At 44.1% G+C, this 13,658-nt stretch overlaps 1 protein-coding gene across 1 annotated transcript in view; it reads left to right on the top strand.

The window, feature by feature from the left end:
• scarf2 (scavenger receptor class F, member 2) overlaps positions 1-12,665 on the top strand; it is a 96,169-nt gene extending 83,504 nt beyond the window's left edge. The window contains exons 10-11 of the mRNA XM_080208206.1: positions 5,411-5,563; positions 9,935-12,665. Coding sequence (XP_080064332.1) covers positions 5,411-5,563; positions 9,935-11,181 — 1,400 coding nt within the window. The 3' untranslated portion in view covers positions 11,182-12,665. The remainder of the gene's footprint in view (positions 1-5,410; positions 5,564-9,934) is intronic.
• Positions 12,666-13,658: the final 993 nt, after the last annotated feature.

Genomic DNA, 13,658 nt, shown 5'->3' with positions numbered 1-13,658 from the left:
ATGCAAATCAGAATGTGGTAACAGTAGACATTGTCCCAACCTAGGTGTTGACCCTGCATGTGGATTCTCTTTATATTAGCCACAATCCTCCTCAACAACAGTGACATGCAGATTAATAGTGCCTTTGATGTTGCAAGTCTTTATTTCTCAGTGGGTATTCATTGGCCACCATAGTTCAGTATGATTTAAATGGTGCCAGGTGCATAAATTTCATCATGGGCCCTTGTGCCCATGCAACCAGGGCACATGGACTTGTCTCCAGGCAGACTTTGTCTGAGGTCTCATGTCCCTCAACATTCGAATAAAAGTCAAGTACTGTGGATGTTGGAATCTAGAACAATGCTGGAAAAACTCAGCAGATCTGGCAGCATTTGTGGAGAAAAAATAGAGTTAACATTTGCGTCCGTCTGACTGTTAACTCATACAGGCTCAAAATATTAACTCCATTTTCTTTCCCACAGATGATGTCAAACCTGCTGAGTATTTTTCCAGCATTTTCAGTTTAAGTCCCTCCACACTACTCCCTTTGCCTTGAATTAAAGGAGACAGTTTAAAACATAACCATCTTATAAGGCCTCATGTTTGTGACAATATTTAGTTTTACAACGTGCCTTTGCATCTGGAGAGGTTACTTTAATTAGTCTCCTCATCATACCATGAATGGATACACTTAGCAGGAACTCCTGTGCTTATTCAGTCAACCTTGGGGCATGGCCAGTTTTGTGAGTGGAACTGGCTTTATTTGAGCCTTTTATGGAGATTTTGCCAATTGTGGGCAAATTACAACCTGCGTAAAGTAGTGAAAATACCCGGCATTGTATTTAAAGATGTTATATGGCAGTAAGTTGTTTGTTTTAATATTAGTATAAAAACTTGTCTACATCGTGACTTAGGCTAGAACTGCCAAACTGATCTTTTTAATAACAAATGGATGAGTGAAAAGAAACAATGGGCAGGGTGTAATCAACCTAATGTGGGGTTTCACCCATCGGTTGGTGAATCATTAGGAAATCCCTGTCAGTGGTAAGGGGAAAGCCCAACCATATTAAGTGAATTTCAGACACAGAAGTGACATTGTCTGGGCCTTCTCCAAGATACGGGGGCCTGAAGGCATATGTCCTGCCTACCAATCAGAGGCCGGCAGCTCCTCTTTGCACCGGGAGTATTGGCAGTGCAATGCATCCACTAGAGGCCAAGGAATGTCACACCAAAGGCCAGTGGGGGCAAGACCGTGGGGCAGGGCTTATGGATAGTACGGTGGCACAGTGGTTAGCGTAGCACGAGGGACCAGGGTTGGATTCTACCCTTGGGTGACTGTCTGTGTGGAGCATGCATGTTCTCCCCATGTCTGCGTGGGTTTCCTCCAGGTATTCCAGTTCCCTCTCACAGTCCAAAGAGGTCCAGGTTAGGTGGATTGACCAGGCTAAATTAACGTCCCAAGTTGTATAGGTAAGATGGATTAGGGGTTACGGAGATCGGGTGAACAGCTGGGGTGGGGGGGGTTGGTGAGGGGGGCGGTGGTGGGGTGGTTATGTGTGGGCCTAAGATACTGGGTCACTGTGGACTCAATGGACCCAATGGCCTCCTTCTGCACTGTAGAGATTCTATGAGAGAGAGGGTAAGATGGCTTTCAGGGGCCGCTCCCTTCCCAATTCCAAATCCATTAGTTGGGCATGGCGTTGGACAAGTTTTACTGGGTGGCCCTCGAGAGGCACTGGAAAGCTGTGCAGCTCCCATTTGATCCCTGAGCCATCACTTCATTGTGGTGGACTCCGGGTCATGGAATCACAAATGGGCTCAGGAATAATGAGCATCAGTTGTCTCAATAATGACGCTGGCTGGGTATCCCATATAACGTGAGGGGCTGTGTTAAATTTCACTCACTCGGTGACACTTTAATATATAGTAATTACAAGTTCCCTGATTATTATGTGACAATTTGTTTAGCTGATAATTTCAGATGGAATGCTCCTACCTTTGAACATAGCAGCCTACTAAATATTTGTTAAAATAATTGGGAAAAACAGACTGAGATATATATCTATTAATCTCAAAAGGAACTGTCAATCAAACATGTATATTAAAAAGACCCACAAGATGTTTATATTTGTATCCTTATTGCATTTCAACCAGAGAATAATGTCTCTTTGGGCCCGATTTTACCATTTTCCTTCTAAGTACTGAATCTGGGCGCAATTCAGATCCAACTTGGGAATCTGCTTTCAGACGTCGCCATTAGCACTTGGCCTGAAAAAAAAATCACAAGTCTGAATCGAGCTGTGGGTGGAGCTTAGCGCACTCGAAACGATTGGAGCTCTGAACTGCGTATGCACAGTTAGAAAAAAATTTGAAAATTGCGCCACTGTCACATCGCTCCCGGGCCACAAAAAGCAGATAAAGCAGCCCGGGAATGATGGTTTCCACAGACATCACCCCAGCCCTTCAAAATCACTGTGCCCCTTATCCATCCCCCCCTCCCCCCGCTACCCAGATTGATCACAACCCTTTCCCCCTTCACCCCCATCGATTGCCCACAGAGTGGCAGCTGGCCCCCTTGCCATCCCTGCCCCATCCCCACCCCCAGAGAATGATCGGGCCTACCCCCTCCTTCCAGAGAAGATTTGGGCCTCCCCCCCAGCCCCATCAGTCAACAAATGGGCCTCCTTCCTCCCTTACCCCCATCCACCAGAGATACATCTGACCTGTCTCTCCCCAACCCCCACCAGACAATGATCTGATCAACCTCCTCCCCCCCCACTCCTCTGCCTCCCTTTGCTCTCCCCATCCCCCAAACCAGAGAGCGATCTGTCCTCCCCTCCCCCCCATCCACCAGAGATACATCTCACCCACCTCCTCCTCCCTCTCCGGCAATCTTGCCTCCCTCTGCCCTCCCACCCCCACCCCAAAACTAAAGAGCAATCTGTCCTCTCTCCCCCCCAATCCACCAGAAATACATCTGACCCGCCTTTTCCTCCCCCCCCACCAGAAAACGATCAGACCTCTCTTCTCCCGTCCCCTCCACCAGAGAATGATCTGGCCTGCCTCCCCCGTTACCCCCCAACAGAGAATGACCTGGCCCATCTCACTCCTTCCCTCCCACCAACGATCTGAGTCAGAGAGCATTGCAAGTTCTGAACTCAACTCTTCAGAAGCTGGAGCACCCGAAACAGACCTTTGGTCGGGCATGTCTGTTTTGTACCGAACACGGTAGCAAAGGGGGAAATGCTGATAAAGTTGGGTGGGCAGTTCATTAATTCAATTTAAATGCACGCCGTCAGACGTGAATCAGATCACGGCTATTTTTGAGCCTTGGTAAAGCAGGCATCTGCATGGGCGCGGATCACGTTAATGGCCTCACGCCCAACTTTACCACGTTCGAGCGCAACACAGTGGTAAAATGGGGCCCTTTGTGTATCAAAATAAGATGGCAAAGCTGACAGCAATAAAATAAGCCAACAGTGATGTTTGTTACACTCATATCTCTTTCTCTGTTGGCCTATTTTCAAGTGTTAGGCTGGAACAGAAGGACAAGCAATCTACCAGAATTTATTAGACTTTAGCAGTCATTTTGAGAGTTCTATGTCTCCTCAAGTAATACAGGCAGTGTTGAGTGAAAACTCATAAACAATGGACAAAATTACTCTACTTTTGTCACAGACCCAACAATGACTTGTATTTATATAATGACTTTAACATAGAAAAATGTTCCTAGGCACATAACAGGCATGCTCCTAGGCACATAACAGTCAAAGGGGTTGATACTAGAAAGGCTGATCAAAAGTTTGTTCACTGACATACTGACAGCAAAAAAAGGCTAAATTTTGATCAACTGATCTATACTGGCAGTTGCACATTACATGAGCCTCTTCCTCACCCCCTTTATCTAACACTCTCAGCCTATTGAGAGATGGTTTTATGGATGATGTTAAAGGAGAAGAGAGTGGAGGGAGACAGAGTAACCCAAACAGGACTGGTCTTCATCTATGTAATCCTGAAACTGGTCCTCACCAACTTAGTATCCAATATTTCAGGGAATCCTCAGCCTAATACTAGCTGGGTCTCTAGCATTGACTTTATTCATGTGTCTAGCCCATCATTAGTCATTCTGAAGCTCCTGTTAGTCTGTACTAAAAGCGAGTCAGTGCTTGGCTTCATCTCAGCAGCCTGGCAGCCTGCCTGAAATATTATTTTCTTTCCTCCATCGGTTGCTGTGTATTAAAGAGGTAGATGTGGAGGCCACGATTAGCACAGATCTACCATAATCACCCACAGCTGCTACTGCAGCTAATGAAATAACCACATCAAAGCTGAACATCACTAAAAACACAAAGGTTAGGAATTCTTCACATGTTCCTGAGGCATCACCATGGTATTACATTCATGTTAGTAAACAGTTTAGTTAGCATCCCGCTACTTCACAATGCGAAACGCCTTTCAGTTAGTCAGCATGAGGATGGCACGAAGTACATAAGGCTCTGCAGGAACTAAAGACTGGAAAGGTCGAGGCGAAGGATGGTGGAATCCATCCTACTCAGACATTCATGCTGTCAAAGAGATCATTTTTGTGTTTTTTTAATGTGGAGCAGGAGCAATCATTAAACCCAGTGCTGATGTCAAATCATATGTCAACAAAATGTAACCCTTAGTTGAGAGGCATTATTCGTCGCAGGATGGAGTGTCAGGAATAGCACTCACAGATACATCACAATCAAAATAGGAGATAAAAGTCCCATTTGATATTCGTGGAGCAATAGGTCTTTATAATAATATAGTGCAGCCTCTGTGTCACTATTGAACTCCTGGATGTTCATTTCACAAAGCCAGTTGGTGAAGGATGGTACTGCAGCCAATCTTCATGCAGTCGTACATTTATTTACAGAGTGGAACATTACAAGCATGCATCTCCTAATGAAACCATGCCTCAGTTTCATGTGTCTTTTTATATGTGCATCAGTGGAACCCCAAAAAATGCCCTTCCCCTGAATATAATGGAACATATTTAATTAACACAAGATAATAGCCTGTGTAACTGCGCAACGTTCCGTGGGCAATATGATCATCAAAGTTCACAAAATATGAATAAGCGTGGATAAATTGGACAAACCAGGGACATAAGCCAAAAAGGGAAGGGCAAAGAATATATTTTTAAAATGGATCTTAGGAACAACATCAAACAAAGTGTGTGAAATATTTGGAAAAATCCTCTGGACAGGATAGTTGGAGTTAAAATATTTGGAATGTTTTTAATGAGGTAGGGTTTAGTTCTGCCTGTTATTAAATGAGTCAATGTACCACGCTTGAGGCTATCAAGTTGCAGATACATCACTGAATGGCAAATGGGTGAATGTGACATGTTTCTTGAGTCTGAATACACCCATTCCCTTCGCTAATCCTGTACTACTACTTTCAGTGGCCCACCATGACATGGAAAACACCTTGAATTGCAGCTACATTGAACCACCATCTATGATGGATCAGCCATCACCATCCTGGTCTTCCCATGGCTCCTTCTCCTCTTTTGATACAGCAGATGATGGTCCTGTGTACTGCGTACCTCATGAAGGTGAGTCCAGATGTCAATGGCTGCATCTAGTCTTACAATTCCAGTTTATATTTGTCCTTCTCTACTTCTAAAGTAATCAGCTGTGCACTTGAATGAATTCACATAATTATAGAATGATTATATATACAAGGCAGCCACTCAGCCTGTCATATCTGTGCTGGCCCTCTGAAGGAGCAGTTCATTTGGTGCAACTGCCTTTTCTCTATAGCCCTGCAAATGTTTCCAATTCCCTCTTGAACGTCTTGATTGAACCTGCCTCCACCACAGTCTCAAGCAGTGTGTTCCAGATCTTAACCACTTACTGTGTGTGATAAATTCTTTCCTCGTGTTGCCATTGCTTCTTTAGCAAGTTACTGATCCTTCCACCAATGGGGACAATTTTTTCTTATCTATTCTGTCTGGACTCCACATGATTTTTGTACACTTCTATAAGATCTCCTTTCAACCTTCAAGAAGAACCAACCCAACTTGTCCAATCTGTGAAGTTTCTCACCCTAGGAAAACATTCCCAAGAATCTGTCTGCATCCTTTCTAGTGCTTCCACATCATTCTCAAAGTGTGGCATCCAGAACTGGATCCAATACTCCAGTTGAGGCCGAACTGGAAATTGCCCACCCTGCCATTACAGCACGTGGTTGAAGGTCCTAGCGCCATAACTAAATATCTCCTGCACCCCTTTTGAAATTGTATCCTATGTTTTATGTTGTCTCTCTGTGTGATCTTCACATTACACTGACTTCTGATATCTCTTCACACCTCGACATTACATTTCATCTGCCACTTGTCAATCCATTCCATAAGCCTATCTCGAAATCATTTTGAAGTCATTCTACACTACCCGCCCCATAGTTCACAACACAAGTTTCATATCATTTGTAAACTTTGAAATCCTGAATACTCTTTCAACCTTCCCTGGACAGTCTCTAAAACGTGTCCCCCTCCTCACCCCTGCAATCTTTAACATTTGCCCTCTGGCCGTCCCACCCCCATTTTACCCCTCCTCACTGGTCGCGCCTCCTGTGCCCAGCCTTCATGTAGCTTCTGCTACAGGCTCCTGATATGTAACAATGATGGTTTTAAAAGGAAGACAAAAGATGCGTCTCGTGACCTTCAGGATGTGGATGAAGTGAAACTTGTCAGATGACCCCACTTATATACAGTGGCAAAACAAAACATTCTGAGTGAGTTAGCCTTTTTGATGAGCATCATGAGATGCTAATGAATGTAAATGGAGCCCCCCAACATTGCTTGTTGGGAAACTTAACCCACCTTTAACCCGCCTTGAAAGTCGGAGAATAACATTCCGAACTGTTTTCCCACCATTGGGAAACTGATTTTTTGCCTCATGCCATATTCATTGGCCCTGCCTATCACTATTCTGCTGCTGAACAGGAGTGGATGATTCATTATTAGTTTATTTATATTGTTACAAATAGGTTTATATTTTCACTGAAATGAAATTACTGTGAAAAATCCCCTAATCGCCACACTCTGGCACCTGTTCGGGTACATTGAGGGAGAATTTAGCATGGCCAATGCAGCCAACCAGCACATCTTTTGAACTATGGGAGGAAACCGGAGCACCCGGAGGAAACCCATGCAGACACAGGGAGAATGTGCAAACTCCGCCCATCAGTGACCTAAGCCAGGAATTGAACCCAGGTTCCTGGAGCTGTGAGGCAGCAGTGCTAACCACTGTGCCACCATTCCTCAGCTGGGAATGTCACACTTCCCGTGGCAGGTTCTCCAGTGGTGGAGGCAACTCGCCATTGGCTACTGGCGGGCCCACTGAAGTCTTTCTGTTGCTCGCCAGCTATGCCACCAAGGAACTAGGTGCAAAAGGTCACCTTCAGTGAGATGGGACAATCCCATGGCGGGAAAATTCTGCCCTATGTCTCTATTGATAAAGTTCCAAATGGCGTCTGCTCCATAAACCATGCTCTCAACTTATCCTGCCACCTTCAGTACTTTTGCAGTATATACTCAGATTCCTCTGCTCCTGCATCCCTTTTGGAACTGTAGCCTATGTTTTATGTTGTCTCTCTGTGTGATCTCCCCATCACGCTGACTTTTGATATCACTTCACACACCTCGACATTACATTTCACCTGAACTTGTCCATTCCACAAACCTTTCTCTAAATCATTTTGAAGTCATTCTACTCTATCCACCCCATAGTTCACAACACTTCCAAGTTTGACTATTAATCCAGAAAGTAACTAATGTTCTGGGGATCCAGGTTCAAATCCCATCATAGCAGATGGTGGAATTTGAATTCAATAAAAAATATCTGGAATTAAGAATCTACTGATGACCATGAAACCATTGTCAGAAAAGTTCACCTGATTTACTAATGTCCTTTAGGGAGAGAAATCTGCCAAGCTTACTTGGTCTGGCTGAGATGTGACTTCAGAACCATAATTGACTCTCAATTGCCCTCCAAAGGCAACTAGGGATAGGCAATAAATGCTGACTAGCCAGCAATGTCCATATCCCATGAATGAATTAAAAAAGGATACAAATTTGATAAGACAGATGTTAATTTAGCACCTAAGCTATGCTTCCTGCTACCATGCCATAGTCTTCTTTTTGGTCCCTAACTGGCCCCATTCTTCCTGCTATTTTTTATTATTTATACGTCTGTGGAACACATTTCAATTTCCTTCTTTGTTGCTGCCGTTCCCTTTTCATATTATTTCTTCCCTTCTCTTATTTGCTTTTCCAATTCATTTCTGAACCTTCAGTATTCAGCCTGATTCTCAATTGTATTATCCACTTGACATCGACCATAAGCACATTTTTTTTCTGCTTCATCTGAATTTCAATCTCTTTTATCATCCAGGGAGCTCTGGATTTGTGGCTACTACCTTTCCCTTTGCAGGAGTGTACACTCTGTACACAAACTGTCTTCTTTTCAAATCCTGGTCATTATTCCATTACCATATTGTTGTTCACCTTTGATTCCAATTTATCTGGCCCACATCCCTTCCTCCATTGAGGTTGGATTCCCCTGTTTAATTATTCTTATTCTGCATTACACTTGTCTTTTATCATTGCCAATGTAAACCTGATTATGCAATAATCACAATCCCCTCAATGTTCCCTGACTGCTATTTGATCCAGCTGGTCCACCTCAACCCCCACTGGGACAACAAAGTTCCTTATTATCAATTGAACTAAGAGTCAGTGGTCACCATTACTTATCTTTTTTTATTGGTAGCCTTCAGTACTTCATTTCTAATCAAAAAAGCCAATTCAAATTAAATCCAATCATGATCCCTACATGAGGGATAAGCAAGATCCAAGCTGACAAGACAAGACATTGCATCCCATCTTGGGCTCAATCAAACAAGATCCACGCTGATAGGATGAGCCATTGCATCCCCTTCCAGGCTTAATCTAATGCCTCATCTTAGCCAGAAGGCCGAGATAGCTTTGAAATATTGCATCAGGTAAAGCCTTGGTTTAACCTCATTGGCTGCCCTGAGAATTTACTATATCCTAGCCTTGGCAAACTTCCATCATAGGTGTCAATACACCCCCAAGACCAATGAGATAGTCTCATCCTGGGAGATCAACCTGCCTGATCATTGACTCTCCCCTGCCAGGTACTTATCATGGGGAGTTGGGATTACTTACTGTCACTCACATCCTCATTACAAATTGAGTAGCAAATGAGTAATCTTGTTGCCAACTGAATGGATAATAATGGGGCTTTTGTCTGATTAGATGGAGGTCCACACATCTCTTTCATATTTCCTTTGCAAAATGAGGAATTTGAACCAACATTTTATGGCGGTTAGGGCTGTTTGAAGATTGTTAGTCATTATTCAGAAGCTGACCCCATTGAGGTTGCATTTCCACCATTTAACTATTCTTATTCTGGATTGTCCTCTTTTATCATCAATCTAAACCTGATGACACAATGATCACAATCCCCTAAATGTTCCCCTACTGATATTTGATCCAACTTGTCTACCTGTTCTTGGTTGGTGGCACAGCAGTTAATGCGGCTGCCTCACAGCGCCAGGGACCCAGGTTTGAGTCTCAGCTTGAATCACTGTCTGTGTGGAGTTTGCATGTTCTCCCCGTATCTGTGTGGGTTTCCTCCCACAGTCTGAAAGCATGCTGGTTAGGGGTGCATTGACCCGAACAGAGTATGGCGACTTGGGGAATTTCACAATAACTTCATTGCAGTGTTAATGTTAGCCTTATTTGTGATTAATAAATAAACTTTACAACTTTAACTTTATTTAACTTCCATTGCTAGCAATAATTCTGATTCTTTGGTGTCTTGCTGTGTAGTGACTGGATTCTACAGCACTGTGTTGTTGACTGCAAATGTCCTCACACTGAGGTTTGATTTTACAGAGAGTGTCCTGGAGAACAGTGTCCGTGAGAGGGTGAACCTGGTGGAAAAGCTAGCACCTCCAATCAGTGAAGAGGATGCCGGGGAGTACACGTGCCTGAAAGGTGACCCCAACGATACGCTGCTGCTCAAGTTATCTGACAGCGAAGCCTCGAGTAATGGCTCAGGTTCAACCAGCGGGGCTGTGTATGCAAAGGTAGCACGACTGTCCAAGCAGTCCAAAGACAGCGACATCAGCGTGAACACCAACAGCAGCAAAAATACCAACACGAGTGGCAAGCATCCTTCACCCGAGAGGATCAAGCCTCCCCCACCTGACCCTTCAACCAAGCCCAAACTGTCTTGGATTCATGGCAAGTTCAACAACAGCCAATCAAGTGCTTCATCTGCCACAAGGTCACCATCACTGGACAAAGCGGCCAATCAAGTAGACAGCCAGCATGGGACAAGCAGTAGCAGAAGGAGGAATCTAAGCGAGTCCTCTGCTGGGATTTACGGCAGGTCGGATGAGAAGAGGAGCTCCACAGAGGTAAAGCTGAGACACAAAGACAAAGGACCCAACCGGGCAAGGGAGCAAACCGTGAATGACATGAATTATGGAAGCAAAATGCAGAAAACCAAAGCCAGCGCTGAACAAATGCAAAATCTCAATGGTGCTGTCCAAAATGCTTTGAAAAGAATTGGTACTTTGCCTGATGATAAGAAGGGCGTGGAAGGAAAAGAATCACCAAGAGGCCCACCACATGCAAAGGGTAGGCCAGAGGTCATTCACCATCAGCTACCCTCAGAGACAGCTACCATGTTGGCTCAACTCAAAGAAAAGACTCAGAATAAGTCAGAGGTTAGCATGAGGCAAAATGGGCTGATTTCACCTCAGCAGCAGAGGGAAAAGCCCACGCCACCGCAGAAAGCAAAACGCTCATTTGGCGCAAATAACCAGAAGTTAAATAAAGCTGTCATTCCAACATCGACTAATCTTCAAAAAATGATAACTCCCTCTCCCGAGCACCAGGAAATGACGGCAGCCAACGACAGGAACTCAACTCTGGAGGACAACAGGCAAAGCTATAGCTACCAGGAGCAGGATGGGATGAACTGTACTCAGGCCAGACAGGAAACAGGTGACCAGACACCCAAAAGGACACCAATCAAAAAACCACCAAGGAAGCGCAGCAAGGAGGCAACGTTAGACTCGCATCCTAAAACGGCTGTGCTGCCACCTCAGGTGATGGCCTTTAAGGAGTCATAACCAAAAAAATGTCTTCTGCCTCTGTTCACCTCATTAACATTCCACCCCCCTGCACCAAAAACCAAAATACAAATGGGCAGAAAGGCACTTATAAATCTCTTGTAGAACCAAGGAACTGCACGGCCACTATTCTGGCTCGGAGCTGCAACCCATCCGCCAAACATGGAGCACAATAGAAGTGATCGACTCTGTAACGTAATATATTCGTACGTGTTTCTTACCTTCACTTATGTCTTCCTGATGGCTCAACATGACCAAATGTGCCAGAGTGCATTAAATGTTGGATTGGTACTGCCTTGATGGAAGACTAAAAGCAATGCCTTCTTTCCCCTGACCTTGCAAATGCCTGGGGCTGATGATCATTCATGGTACAAGAGCGTCGGGCATTTCCATTAAGCCTAGAGGTAGAAAGAAACATATGGACTGTGGAATCCAAGTTTTGCGTGACGTTATATCTTTTCATAAATTTGCATAAGCAAAGCTTTCTCTCAAAAAGGAAAACATCAGTTCCTTGCCCTTTTCTGTCATTTTATTCAGTATTGAACTGCTGGCTTTTTGTATTTTATTCTTTTTCAGTTCTATTGATGTCTTTGTGACTGAGTAAAGGACCAAAGATGCCACCTTTGTGCCTCATTAAAATGTGTGTAACTAGCTCAGTGCTGCACAAAACTCCACTTAGGCAGCTTCCTGTGAAACATGGTCCAGAGTGCAGCAGCAGCTGGAGGAGGAGGGAGCTTAACAATCAACTATCATGGCAGTGATGGACCCAATTTTGGCAGGAAATGGTGTTTGAACTAATTTGGAGTGGGGGAGATAGGTCCTGGAAAGCAGGGCCTAGGGACCAGAGTTGGTTGGCGCACCAAGAGTCAGTTTAGTTTATAAAGTTCATTTGTGTTAACAGAACACTGGAGCACAGAGACTGGAGTCTACAGTGAGGTAGTCAGCAGCCACAGTACAAGTGTATTAGCATTCTGCGGCACCTTGCAACCATAGTTTTAGCTTCTTGAGTGCTTTTGGTGTATTTACAGTGTTGCATACTATGTCAGATGCTAAGCAAGAGCCTGCCAGTTCGTCATCTTTGAATAACTGGCAGGGAAAAGCTTTAACTCAAGCACAAACGAAAGACACTGGAAAATCTCAGCAGGTCTGACAGTGCCTGTGGAGAGAGAATAGAGCTAATGTTTCGAAACTGGATCCAGACGTTAGCTGTATTCTATTTCTACAGATGCTGTCAGACTTGCTGTGATTCTCCAGCATTTTCTGTTTTTGTTTCAGATTCCAGCATCCGCAGTAATTTGCTTTTATGTAAGAGCTTTAACTCGCTTGGGTTACTGTGCGGCTACCAGCACTCTGGGACTCCTGACTCCCTGGCGCGCTGTGTCCCAGCTGCTTTCCATATACAATCATTTTTTTGTAAAATATTTTTTTATTTCAAGTTTTATTAAAAATTTCAAACAAAAGGAATAAAACATTTTCTTTCTTCAGCCATCTGCTGCTTCTTTTTCTTTATTCTCTGGACTCAGTGATTGGGTGAAGGTGATTGTGTACAATATAAAATGTCAAGGACATGACTCCAAAGATTTGGAGGGTCAGGCTGGGCTTTGGGTGGGCGAAATGACAGGAAGGAACTGCGATGGCATCTTTTCAGTAAGTATATTGAGAAATGAGCCCCCAGTATGTCACTGTTCATTGCATTGTATTTTTTCTTTATTCATTTATGGAACATGGGCATGACTGGCTGGCCAGCATTTATTGCCCTTCCCTAGTTGCTCTTGTTTGAGTTCAAGTTTATTTATTAGTGTTACAAGTAGGCTTATAGTAACACTGCAATGAAATTACTGTGAAAATCCCCTAGTCGCCACACTTTGATGCCTGTTAGGGTACACTGAGGGAGAATTTAGCATGGCCAATGCACCTAATCAGCACGTCTTTCAGACTGTGGGAGGAAACTAGAGCACCCGGAGGAAACCCATGCAAGCAAAGGGAGAACGTGCAGATTCCGCAAAGATAGTGACCCAAGCCGGGTCCCTGTGAGGCAGCACTGCTAACCACTTTGCCACCATGCCACCCCATTCAGAGGGCAGTCAAGAGTCAATCACGTCACTGAGGCTCTGAAGTCACACGTAGGCCAGACCAGGTAAGGACGGCAGATTTCCTTCCCTAAAATACATTAATGAACAAGATGAGTTTTTCCAACAATAGATTAAGGTCATCAATAGATTCTTAATTCCTGATATTTTTAAATTCAAATTCTACTATCTTGTACGGCAGGATTTGAACCCAGGTCCTCAGAACATTAGTTGGATTTCTGGAATAATAATGTAATGATTAATACTACTTGGTCATCGCTTTCCCAAAATATGCCACTTCAAAAGGATGTCATGTTTTGAGGCAGGGGTTCACTTGGAGTGCTTGGAACGGTTTGAACTAATGTCGAGGGATTCAGAAAATCTGGATCTGTATTCAGTTTGTTGCAC

Source organism: Carcharhinus amblyrhynchos, chromosome 20, assembly GCF_965287045.1.
Source record: "Carcharhinus amblyrhynchos chromosome 20, sCarAmb.v2.hapA, whole genome shotgun sequence".
NCBI classification, from domain to species: domain Eukaryota; kingdom Metazoa; phylum Chordata; class Chondrichthyes; order Carcharhiniformes; family Carcharhinidae; genus Carcharhinus; species Carcharhinus amblyrhynchos.
Note: the sequence above shows the minus strand (reverse complement) of the source record. Positions and strands in the feature narration are given on the sequence as shown.